Source organism: Diplotaxodon limnothrissa, linkage group LG13 (assembly GCF_057381915.1).
Source record: "Diplotaxodon limnothrissa isolate DT_005_m linkage group LG13, D_limnothrissa_male_GT1.1, whole genome shotgun sequence".
Taxonomy (NCBI): Eukaryota; Metazoa; Chordata; class Actinopteri; order Cichliformes; family Cichlidae; genus Diplotaxodon; species Diplotaxodon limnothrissa.
In genome coordinates, this window is record NC_140608.1 from 6604053 (window position 1) to 6616835 (window position 12783).

At 40.7% G+C, this 12783-nt stretch overlaps 1 protein-coding gene across 1 annotated transcript in view; it reads right to left on the reverse strand.

Annotated features, from left to right (window-relative positions):
• Positions 1-12653, reverse strand: part of camkmt (calmodulin-lysine N-methyltransferase) — a 113214-nt gene extending 100561 nt beyond the window's left edge. The window contains exons 1-3 of the mRNA XM_085369149.1: positions 12341-12653; positions 11139-11317; positions 10517-10581 (exon numbers count right to left, since the gene is read on the reverse strand). Coding sequence (XP_085225275.1) covers positions 10517-10581; positions 11139-11317; positions 12341-12502 — 406 coding nt within the window. The 5' untranslated portion in view covers positions 12503-12653. The remainder of the gene's footprint in view (positions 1-10516; positions 10582-11138; positions 11318-12340) is intronic.
• Positions 12654-12783: the final 130 nt, after the last annotated feature.

Sequence of the window (12783 nt, forward strand, 5' to 3'; positions counted from 1 at the left end):
ACAACGGTCAGCGATTCTCTGCGCGATCAACCTCTCATATGTTTAAGCTTGCTGCGGGAGATTTCACTTGTCATGTTTGCATAGTAAGCTAACGATTGATAAGACGATGTCAGAGGAATTGGTGCGCAAATTATCATCACTCACCAATCAGTACTGTCGCTCTCTATACACAGTTCGCACGATTGCAAAGTGAAAGCAAAAAACAAGCGCAAATTCAAACGCGACTTCAATATGTCACATATTGACAGTGGCTCACCGATGCCAATGACATAATTACCCAGCTACATTTCCGAAAGAATGCAAAAGCATTGACATATATTTTTCCTTCCTATGATAGCCCGACGGGCAGGGCAGAGATAGATTTTGGTAACCCGACTGGAAAAATCGTTAGCCCTGGGACGTCGGGCTAGCGATTTTGCAAGCCCTGTGTTACAGGCATGGCCCTTTAAGGATGAAGCCTGATGGGAAATTTATTCGGGATGTGTGTAGCGGGACTGCCTGGTGTGTGTGTGAAGAGAGAGAGCGGAGAAGGGGGAAAAGTAACGGTTAGCTACAGAAGAGACGAAAAGAAAATAAATAAAAGGAATATAATCACTCCCTCGACAGCCAGAGTTGTGTCGGCGATGCTCGCTGTGAGTAAACTGTTTCAGCCCACTGTACGCGGTGTTCGTGCCTTAGAGAAGAAATAAAGTTCGGTGAAGCAGTTTCCTACGCCTCCTTCGATCTTTTTGCTAGCGGAGTTGACCTGTATAGTAAGCTGTTGCCGGTGGCTACGAGTCAGTTACGGAACCTTCAAGTAACTGCCAGAGGTTTCCTTACTACGGTTCGGGGCCGCGGATCTGGCGCGGTAACACCTGTATCTGATTGAGGAATCGCTCATCTTTGGAAAAGAGAGTTTATTACAGAGAAATGGCTCTTTCCAAAATAAAAGCTATACTATACGCTTCTTCTGGGCTATATTCTCAGCAGCATATTGTAGCGGGTCAGGGCTGTTCGGGGTTCTGTTTGTACAGTTATGTTTTGTTTATGTTGCCATAGTGACGCCCTCTCGCTGCGACGGTGTGTCCTTCCGGGGTCAGAGGGCGCCCTGTGTGTTGTTGTTGTTGTTGTTGCTGTGCGGTTGCCGCGCTGAGCAGTTAGCTAGCGGCAGTGTTCTTCTGCAGATGTCAATAAACGGCTGTGCTCCCTGGCTAGCTCACCGGAAGCAAGACCAAACGACACCTCCGTCTCCTCGTTGTCTGAGCTCGCCACATTGGTGTCAGAAGTGGGATGATGGTGGCACCCCATGTTTTATATATATATATATATATATATATATATAGGGTCGACAGTGCAGCCTAGGCGGAGTAGTCGAACGCAGATTCACTGAGCGCTCAACACAGACAGCATCGTCGGAAGGAAGAGCGCAGGGCAAGCTAGCCAGAGAGAAGTTAAGCTCTCCTTGCAACATGGACCTCCCCCACCCTCATTCAGATCTGGCGTTTGGAATTATTTCGGTTTTCATGTGACGTATGACCCTGAAGGTAAGTGAGTCATGGACTAAAGTAAAACAGTATGTTGGATGTGCCATGCAATGCTCAATTACATGGGTGGGAACTAGTGTGTTAGCGCAGTTAGCTGTTAACGTGTTGGCCGTCTAGCCCCATGCACGGGGCGATCAGCGGTAGCTCGTTAACGGAGATTTGCCGTGTTGTGGCGTTAAGGTCATTTCAACGAGATTAACCTGAAAGCACTAGTGGGAACACAACGAATATGACTGCACATTTACGCCGACATCATCCTAGTGCAAAGACAAGTGGAAGCAGACAAAAACAAGCAAGCATGCTACTAACTTTAGCCGAGTCATTTAGACAGCTGTTAGCACATGATTCTCCTTATGCTGCTGAGAATATAGCCCAGAAGAAGCGGATAGTATAGCTTTTATTTTGGAAAGAGACATTTCTCTGTAATAAACTCTCTTTTCCAAAGATGAGTGATTCCTCAATCAGATACAGGGCTCGCAATATCGGGCTAGCGATTTTTTTTCAGTCGGGCTACCAAAATCTATCTCTGCCCTGCCCGTAGGAAGGAAAAATATATGTCAATGCTTTTGCATTCTTTCAGAAATGTAGCTGGGTAATTATGTCATTGGCATCGGTGAGCCACTGTCAATATGTGACATATTGAAATCGCGTTTGAATTTGCGCTTGTTTTTTTTTTTTGCTTTCAATTTGCAATCGTGCGAACTGTGTATAGAGAGCGACAGCACCTATCTGTGAGTGATGATAATTTGTGCACCAATTCCTCTGACATCGTCTTATTAATTGTTAGCTTACTATGCAAACATGACAAGTGAAATCTCCCGCAGCAAGCTTAAATATGTGAGAGGTTGATCGCGCAGAGAATCGCTGAGCTTATGTGAGTGCGTGTGTAAAAGCAGCAGGAGAAGTTATGACAAATCAGACTATAAGGCAAAAAGAAAGTGCAGCTTTATGGTTTCATGGACAAAAGAATTTCTTTGGCTGCAATATGATGAGCTAAATAACCAGGGCTGCACATAAGTGGTCCGCAGGTGTGCATTCGCTGTCAAAATAAAAAACACGCACAAGGGTTAGGGTTAAATTTAAAAACTGTACTTTTGAGTTAAAATATATATTTATAATTTTAATAAATGACAAATTAAAAAGGCATGAACATTTTTTTGTATCGAAAAAATATCGAACCGTGACACCAAAGTATCGAACCGAACCGAACCGTGAATTTTGTGTATCGTTGCACCCCTAATATATATTAGGGCTGCCACGATTAGTCGACTAGTCATGATTATGTCGACTATTAAAATCGTCGACGACTAATTTAATAGTCGACGCATCGTTTGAAGCTTTGTAAGATCACAAAGGACGCAGGAATGAGTAGTAGGATTTAAGAGTGTAATAACGGACTGAAACAGAAGATGGCAGCACTGCATGTACAAGGATGCCAGCTGCCGTTAAACCCCGAAGAAGAAGAAGCTGTGTCCCAGAATTCATAGCGCAGCCCAGCGCAGTTGTCAACAATGGCGGCAGCTAGTTAGTTTTAACTTTACTCTTATTATTCTTTCTGGGTCACAAAATAAACGTTTAACATATTTTCAGGTGAGAATGTAGCTGTGTAAACCTCAAATATCTGCTCAGTTTATCAAGACACCACATATTTTCAAAAGCGCTCCGACGTTTTCGGAGACTCTGTTACCCACTAGCTCGTTAGCTAGGCGGGGGCAAGGCTAACTAGAGCCGTGAGAACACCGGACTCCCGGCAAATCGTTTTCAAACCCACCGCCGTCTTTCGCTAGTCAGGTTAAACATATATATAAGTCACTTAGATAACTTAAAAATGTTATTGTTTGGCTTTCTTTAGTATTTTATTTGTTCCTGAGTAAATCGGTTTGGCTGAGATTAAAGTTATAGTTTTTGCACAGCTAAAACTGTCAAGCAGACAGCTGATTATCAGAAGTGTGAGACGCTGGAGAATATACTCCGGTGTCCTGTTATATTTTAGAAAGCAAGGAGTTTATTAAACTTCACCGAAACAATCTGCAAATTTCATTAAAAATTAATAAACTACCATCTTGTCTTTATTTTTAGTTAGCACAAACACTTCAAGCTGTAAGCTAATGATAGTTATATAAGACCAGATGCTGCTGGTGCAATAAGCTGTACGCTGTACGTCCAATGGATGATGATCTGATTAGTCGACTAATCACAAAAATAATCGGTGACTAGTCGACTATCAAAATAATCATTTGTGGCAGCCCTAATATATATATATATATATACACACACACACATACATACACACACATATATATATATATATATATATATATATATATATATATATATATATATATATATATATATATATATATATATATATATATATATGTTTTTCCTCTACACCCCCCCCCCCCCCCAATTTTTTTGCACATGTCGAGGAGCGTGTCAGGCTACATTTCACTGTGTGTTATACTTGTATAACTATGCATGTGACAAATAAAGAACCTTGAATCTTATCCCCAAGGGTGTATTTTTTAATGCTATAGGTATATATTTGTCAATTAGTTGAATGAAGCAGCATGGGTATGGATATGCAGCATGGACTAAATTTATCCAACTTTTATATGCCACTGTGCAGTTATGCCTAAGTGGGCATTCACCATTGTGACAATGTAAAAGATCATATATTGCGTACTTGATTAATCAGAAAAATGCCTTTGAAGCTTTTATAGATTTGAATTAATCATTATGCTTGAGCGCAGATTGAAATATTTGAAGGTTAAAACATTCCCTTTTACAGGTAAAAAACAAGTTTTTTTCCATGATTACCACTGTTTGTGTAGAAAGTATAACTACCAGACCACTTCTTTGTCCAGACTTCTCAGATTTTAAATAAAGTGGTAGCAAACGTGACTAAGTGATATATATTCTCTTCTAACACACTCGTTCTTTGTGTGTATGTTTTACATGGTTGAAGAGGCCAGTGTATGTAGAGCTTATGCACGATAGGGAACACAGCCAGGAGGGGCACATAGGGGTTGGGTGACTTAAATGGGGAAAAATCCAATTATTGTATCCGTCCAGAGGCAGGGTGAGCTTTTAGGGAGGGGAGCGATCTGTTATTACTCTTTCTCTTTTCTTTCACTCTTTTTTTCATCCTCTAATTCTAGGGTAAGGGGGTAACCTAAGAAAAGGGGGAGCCAAGTGGAGAGACATGAGGGTTACGGGCTGAGCTTGCTGTTAAAGTATGTCCTTGTAATTAGCTGAGTATTAGCAGTGGTGACAATGCAAGAGCGCTAGGCAGGGAAGCACCCTTTAACGCTCTACTCATTTCCTGAACTTAATCCCCACCGCTTACTGGTAATAGTGCGCAAGTGCACACGCATCTGGACACACACACAAACTCTCAGTCATGCACAAATTCACAAAATCAACTACTGGCTATAAAGGGAAAGAACTCCTTAAGCAAAGCTACACCCAACTGCTCACCTTCAATCACTATTGTGCTCAAAGTCATAATGACGCTGTACTGCAGGGACCTTCAGCACGCATTTGCATGTGTGTCTGTGTGTGTGCGTGCACGTACATAAACATTTCAGCCTGCATCTGTACATTAGCATCAACTTGTGTTTAGATGCAGTGTGGCGACTGTTTACTTCTCGAGTGTCAAGAAGCTTCTAACACCCAACGGTACTTCAGGCGAGTCCCTGTTTCTTATTTCCTCCAGTCAACGGATGGAGGAGACAAGGGTACGGAAGCAAAAATCAATTACTTTCAATTAAATCAACCAGCAACTCTTTCAATGTGCCCCCAAGCCACTCAAGTCATACTTACAATACCTCCAACCCCCACTCCTACACTACAAAGTGACACACGCACAACAAACACATGTGCATACACACTAAGCCACATCCACTTACTGTGCGACTGTCTTTTTGTGTTTAGCGGTTAAATTATAGACTTAGAAACAATTGCTGTGAAGATGGCTAAAAATGCTGGACTTTTTTCCCCCCCAATGTGTCATTTTTAAACTGTACAGAACATACAAAAGTAGCATTTAATTGTGCTTTGTGCATTTCATTTGGCTTATTTGAGGCATATTAACCAAACAATTTCTTATCGTCTATCAAAAACAAAGCCACACAAACAAAATGCTTGAAGAGAACAGCAACTCTGAAAATTGTTGTGGATATATATAGTGTGTCTATCTATCCTTCCTTCATAGATAGATAGTGAAACCAGCCTTTTTTGGAGCATGTTAAATGATGGTAGGTTGCTCATGAGAAGTATATATAACACCAAGCTGACTTTATCTTATTTTTCATTATTATTATTATTATTTTGAATCGATTACATTGGACATAACAGGCTATTAGAATATCACACCATCCTTTTTAGAAAATAAGAAACTAAGAAATGTGGATTTTTTTGGAAATCGTAAGATATTCATGGATTTTTTGCTTGGGGTCTGGATTGACTCATATTCAGATCATATGGTTTATTGAATAAAATCTGAAGTGCCCTTTATATCTTATCATCATAATGTACAATGATAAAATAAGCAGAGATTAGAAAAACTGCTGGCAAAGGAGCAATTAAGCAACAGCTTTGAGAAATAAGAGACAATGAAAATAAGGGCATGTACCAATTGTGTTATATTGTAAAGAAGCTCGTGTAGCAGTCTTGCTTCACATTGATTTTTGTTCCATTAGCTTAAATCAAAATCGTAAGAGACACCTGAGCTCAGTCCAGAGCACACCAGTAGAGAACCATTTCTATAGAGAGCATGTTATAAACAGCGCAGAGGGGGACCGCAAACCTTGTCATTGACACAACAGTCTGAGAGAGCATACTATGTGTGTCTGTGTGTGTATGTCAGCCAGCTCCCAGTCTAGCGCTATTGTCTAACAAGGTCTAATTAGCACTATGGCACAATGAATTAGCATAATTATGCAAACAGGGCTCCGCTAAAGGCCTGGCACAAGGGGAGGCTACGGGGGGCACCTATTACAACACACACGCACATGTGCAGCTTCAAACGTGTGCACACACACAAACACAGTCACTAAGAACACTTAGACACTGGTATAAAACATTAAACACACATACATAAAGGTGACAGTGCCTCTGAATACAGAAAACACACAGATACAAACATACCTGTCCACCACTTCAACAGAGAGTGACAATAACACAAGCCTGCACGTGCACTGTTCAATGGCCTATTTGATAGGCTATTTATGTATCTAGTACGTTCTGTATGCTGATACCCCTCTTATCTTTCCAAATACATCCTCCAGTCATAAACAGCCCCCATACCACCACAAACATCAGAAATCGGCTCTCCACAACCCTCCCTCAAACACTCAAACATTCAGGGTTTATAGTATTTACCAGCAGGGGTGATAGGTGAAGTCTGTGGGAGATAATAGGGATGACTGAGAGGCTGAAAGGCTAGTAGTCATTTAGACAATGACAGCTGTAGTGAAGAAGCTTCTATTAGGCTTCATTAGGACGCTAGGCTCTTGATTATATGCACACACAATCTCACTGTCACTGTTTCCAGTGCTTCAGAGGACATTGTATTGACTTACATTCATTTCCTGCTGACATATCTTAACCATAACCACAACCGCTATATGTATAACACTAAACCTTATCTTAACCAAACCCTGACCTTTATCATGTCTTCCACCTAAAATGTATTGATTTATATAATGGAGTCTTGCTTTTTGTCCCCAAACAATTTGTGTAACCCACAAAGTGGCAATACAAACAGATTTGCATCCTGACAGAACGTGTAATGCTATAAGTACTGGCACATACACACAAGAAAAATTAGTGTGTGTGTCCATACAAGCACTTTGGTTTGTCACAGTGACCTTTGCTTGAAACATTAACCCAACAAGTGACCCCACAGCCCAACAAGCCCTCTTACCAAAAGCCCCGCGACGTCAACAAGCTTTATCCAAACCTTCTTAAAGACACACACACATTCACACATCCTGTGCCCCGAGGGGCATGAATTGTGTGCTAAAATCCTGACCCCTTAGCCGGAAACAAGCACTGCTAAAACTCCTAACGACACCCATACAAAGCTTTCTAACAATTACAAGCTAAAGAACCGGGAAGGTCAGGAGTTCAGAGTTCAGATAGTTAAAAGTGATCAAGTCCAGACTGAAATAGTCCCAATCATACAATGAAAAGACATAACAAGCAGCAAATGTTACTGCAGATTCATGACCTCTGGATAACCACCAGATGGGGTGCTTTCTATGTATATATTTTACCAAGTGAACGTCATGTTCCAGTCACCTGTCAAGTGTGTGCCATCTTTAGGATATGTAGGAAGAGCCATTCACAAGTCCTGGTCTGACTGATGTCATTCCACAGAAAACAAACCTGAACCCACTCCGTTCCAAAAAAAAAAAAAAAAAGGTAGTAGTAGGTCAATGATTTCTGATTTTGTGGAAAAAGATATTAAAGCAGCTATTTAGGTTTGCCATTTTAATTCTCTTACTTTTATTTTATTGTGCTCACTTAGGTAGTTTCTTGAGTCCACTTGCCTTGTTGTAGTGTTAGAAAGGTAGTTATACCAGCATTTTCCACTAATATTAATGCATATATACATTATAGGAGACAGATTAGCCACCTGTCTAGATTGTACCCCACCTCTCACTCTATGACAACAGGGATAGGTTCCAGCACAACCCAAACACAAGCTTGAAGAAAGGAAACTGTATCATCCCATATATTAAAAATGGTACATTATTTAAAAGTTATCCATAATACAACTGTCATAACCTAAATTCTTCACTGAGAAGCCTTGCAAGGTCCACTGGTCTTAAAATGAAAGTACTGACTTTATCTTCGCCTTAAGAAACAATATATTGTTCAATATACTGTGGGATAAATACAATAGCTGGGACAGAGGGTCACGCTGAGAGGGGGGGTAGCAATTTTAAGCTGAGTCCACACATTTTGGAAGCAGTGTGCTAATCCGGCCAGGCTTTTTAGCCCGCTATTCAGGAGGACAAGGACCCCTAGGATTTGGGCTTGTCCACACCTCAGGGGTAGGGGATTATCAAGACAGCAGGAAAGGTGGAGAGGGAGTGATGGTGGGTGAAATGAATATGTGTTAATTAGCACAGTAGCAGTAGATTCTCTAAGTATTGTCCCTGCCTGTATATCTTTGTGACGAGCACACATAAGTAAGTATGTGTGTTTGTGTATTTTAGAGAGGTTTCTCTCTGACTCCCGCCCTCAAAAATATACCCCAGAGCTCTGACAGGGTCACCTCTGGGCCTTTCAGTGCCTCCTCTCAACCAGTCCTAATTGATCTCACGCATTACTAGCCCCAAACATGGGATGGAGAACAGGAGGGAGATGGCTGCCCTATTGTTTGACGAGTGAGGTCCCGTTGCTGGTGGCTCTCTACTCCTTTCTACACACACACACCCACACACACACACCTCCGGCATGCCCACCCACCATCTCCCCCTTTTCCTCTTCTATGCTCTCATCTCCGGCTGTGCTAATCCACTGACCAAGTCAGGAACTCAGTTACCCATCTGGCAAAGCATGACTCCAGCTGGGAAGACAGAGAGGTGGAGGGGTAGAAGGAAGAAAGGGGAGCAATGGTGAGAGGGGAAAATTGAGAAAGAGGAATGTGGATGAGGGGGTATGCTCTAAGTAGTTGGAGATTTCTTATGTGAAGGAGAAAGCCTTTATACAAGTTACTACTTTATATATACTCTAAAGAAGGAAAAGAATGGAAAAAAAGAGCGAATGAGGTATCTGCAAACCAGAAAGAGCGGTGAAGTGGAGTGGAACAATCCAAAAACATGATGACCTCTTCTTTTTCACTCTCCAAAGAAAAAAGTATTGATCCTCTTGTCTCCTTGTGGAGAAAAAGGATTACCCATTCTAGCAGGTTGGAATGAGAGTTGCCACTGAGCTCTGTCATTACTAATCTGATTCCAGTGTGCAGTGAAGTAGCCTCTAGCCATGGCATTCACCCCTGACTCCCGTGGAACCATCTGGCTGAGTAGCACTAACCCATGACCTTTCTCTAACCAGTCACATGCCTGGGAAGATGGAGCTTCACAAAAAGCTGTATAAAATGGCTCAAAGTGAACAAGAAGCACATATATTGAACATGATACTTACAAATCCCTTGTTCATATTGCAATAAGACATTTGTTCCTGTCATGTTGCTGCAATATTTTTAATATTGAGGTATAGTTAAAGAGATTTTTTTACTAATATAGACAAAACATTCATGTTATATTTTGGGCAAGTCACGGATTGTGCAAAATGCATTGATAATTGTAAGAAACAACTGCAGTTACAGTAACTGTGCATATAAAGAATTGCCTGAAATCACATTTTGGAGAAAAAAAATCCAAACTGTAGCTGAAATGCCGCTGTGGTTAAAAACACAGTGCTACAATACATCAACAAGAAACTGTACAGAACAGCCTGAATTAAAAAAAAATCAGAAGTAAACCCACTTCTGATAGTCTAACACTTTAAAACAGTTTCAAAGAATGAAGGTCAGAGCGAGTGAAGTGACCACTCCATATCATGGAGCATGTGCAAATCCCTCCTTGACTCATGGTCTTTCCTTTCTCCCAAACCACTCATCAGTGTCGACTGAAGCAATAAGACTGCAACCCACTTTACTTCTAAAGGACATCTGAAGGTAGTTGGGAGGAATGAGCACATGATAAATCACTGTAGAAGCAGCACACGAGAGACACACTCCAATTCAGAGAGAGGGAATCAAACCACCTGCATCAAACCATCAATCAAACACTAACAGAACACAGCATGAGGTTAACCCAAACTTGTAGCGTGGGTGTGCTTGTGTGTCAAGGATAAAAGCCAGGGAGCACTATGGGTAAAATGAACTCCGCTGTGAACACAATCATATGCATGCTCTGATAAACACTCAAACACATTACAAAGACAATGCCTAGTAAGATAAAGCATGTACTTACAGACATTACCGGTGTTGTCAAAACTGTTGAGCACTTCATTAACTCTAAGAGGTCCCATGTTATCCCTTAGAGATACAAAAATATAAATGATTATGCAGCACGCTTGGAACATAAACTATCCTTTTTTATATAGATGATAGATGAAGAAGACTAAAGTGCAAATTTACCATTCTGAGCTTTGTTCAATAGCAAAAGCATCAAAAAGTGAATACTAATTAGGTTTGTCATATATTTACATATCTCTGACACAGCTATTTTGCAGAAAAGCATTGGGCTGTATTTTTGCTACATCTGAAATTATTCCTTTTTTAAATCTGCTTTTAATTTAAAATTGAAACATGTTTTAGATATTTTCTTTCCACCCACATGACCAAAGCTTTGTGGTACTTCATATATACTTCTCTTTGTTTGTTTTTCTTTGTTTGTTCAACTCAACTTTACTAAAGTCTTTACTTTTGATGACACAAGATAAATAACATTGTAAAAAATATTCACAGTAGTTTTTAACTAGTATAATATTGCAGGATTACAAAATGGTCCTTTGTGTTTTGCAGTGTCACTGTGCTTTACAAATGCCAGAATGAAACAAGAGCCTTATGTGGATCCATTCATGTGTGTGTACCTAAGTAAGGCACTGTACTCAGGAAAGTAGACACTTCTGTACTCCACCCACTGGTCATCTGAGGTATCACTGTGGTCTCGTGCCACAAGCCTTTTTCTGCTGAAAAGGTCAAATGTGGCAAACCTGCGAACAGACACTTGTTTGACCTCCGGACTCTCCACCTGCTTCTGACGCAACACCTGTGACAAGAAAATAAGAAAGTGGAAATAAATACAGCCTTCCTCCAGTCCAAAAGACAAGAGGTCTTTTGGGATTAGTATAACATTTAAATATGGTGACAAATGATCTGTTGTTTACAGTAAATCCTTGACAGTATTTATTATGTTTAATACATTTTTTCAGAAAGAAAACACAAAGGATTGAGTTTGGTTTTTGAGTACAGTAGTGAAGTGTTAGCAACTTTGCCTAACAGCAAGAAGATCCTGGGACATTTTTGTGTGGAATTTGCATGTTCACCCTTGTCACTCCATGGGCTCTCTCCACACAATGTGACAAATGTGTTATTGTACACAGTAAATCCATGAAAGTATTCATTATGTTGCATAAATGTTTTAGAAAGAAAAGACAAAAAATCAGGTTAAGTATTATGCTTACTACTATACTACTACATACAACATACTGTATATGGAAAACACAGTACTATGCAATATGCAGTCCATACAATTTCAGTTTATTACTGTTCAGGAAAAAGTGCCAAAAAGTAGTCTGGGGCTTTTTGCACCTCCTGGAGGGAGATATTTTTGTCAGCCAAATGTAAGGGCTGCATAATGTCCATGTAAGGGAACAGTTACTGCTCTAGTGCGTGCAAGGTTTTCAGAAGTTTTGGGGAGGGGAAAAGATGGCTTTCAAGTGTTAACAAAGCTACTGTTACCAGCAAAGCTGTGAAGCCGATGTGTTATACAATAATTCAGGCAATACTGTATGTTAAAGCAGATCAGCAGAAAAAAGACTGCTGTACTGTAATTAGTATATCATTATACTTATTATTATACTTATTATTAAGTGCTGGATTATCAGATTGTACAGAAACTGCCCCCTCCTTTTGGGGCAAGAAAGTAAATACAGTGCAGTTCATGATCCTTTTAAAAGTTAAGTAAACAATAGAGTTTTTGGGAAGCGTGACAGGGAACTCTGGGTTCCCATCATCTTTGTTCTTCCTTCAGGGACAGCAGTGCAATCATGAGAGTTCTGTGCTTGCATACCTGTCTCAGCAGGGTCCACCTGGCTCGTGCGACATCAGTATTTCTACAGGTCCCTGACCGGGAGGCGCGGGAATCAGCTGCGCGAGTGTCTTCGTGAATATTTTTCCCCAAAGGTGACGCCGGCTCGGTCCTTTCTGCAGCACCAGAAGAGTCCCTGTCCATTTTATCTTCGTACTTCTGGTAGGAGATAAACCCGTAAGCATTTGTTTAAATCCTGTTTATGCAGCTGTCACAGTTACAGCGGTGCGGTAATACAAAAAAATAAGGCTTTTTTTCTATAGCGACGCAGAAATGATCACATACACCGCTTCACTGTCATCACCTGTTACACCCACAAAGGATGCATGCTACTTCCGTACACTTTTGCAAGTCCAGGCATGTTAAACGATCGCGCTCGATTTCACAATTATAACTGAGGGCTGCTCACAAACGGATTTGATTAG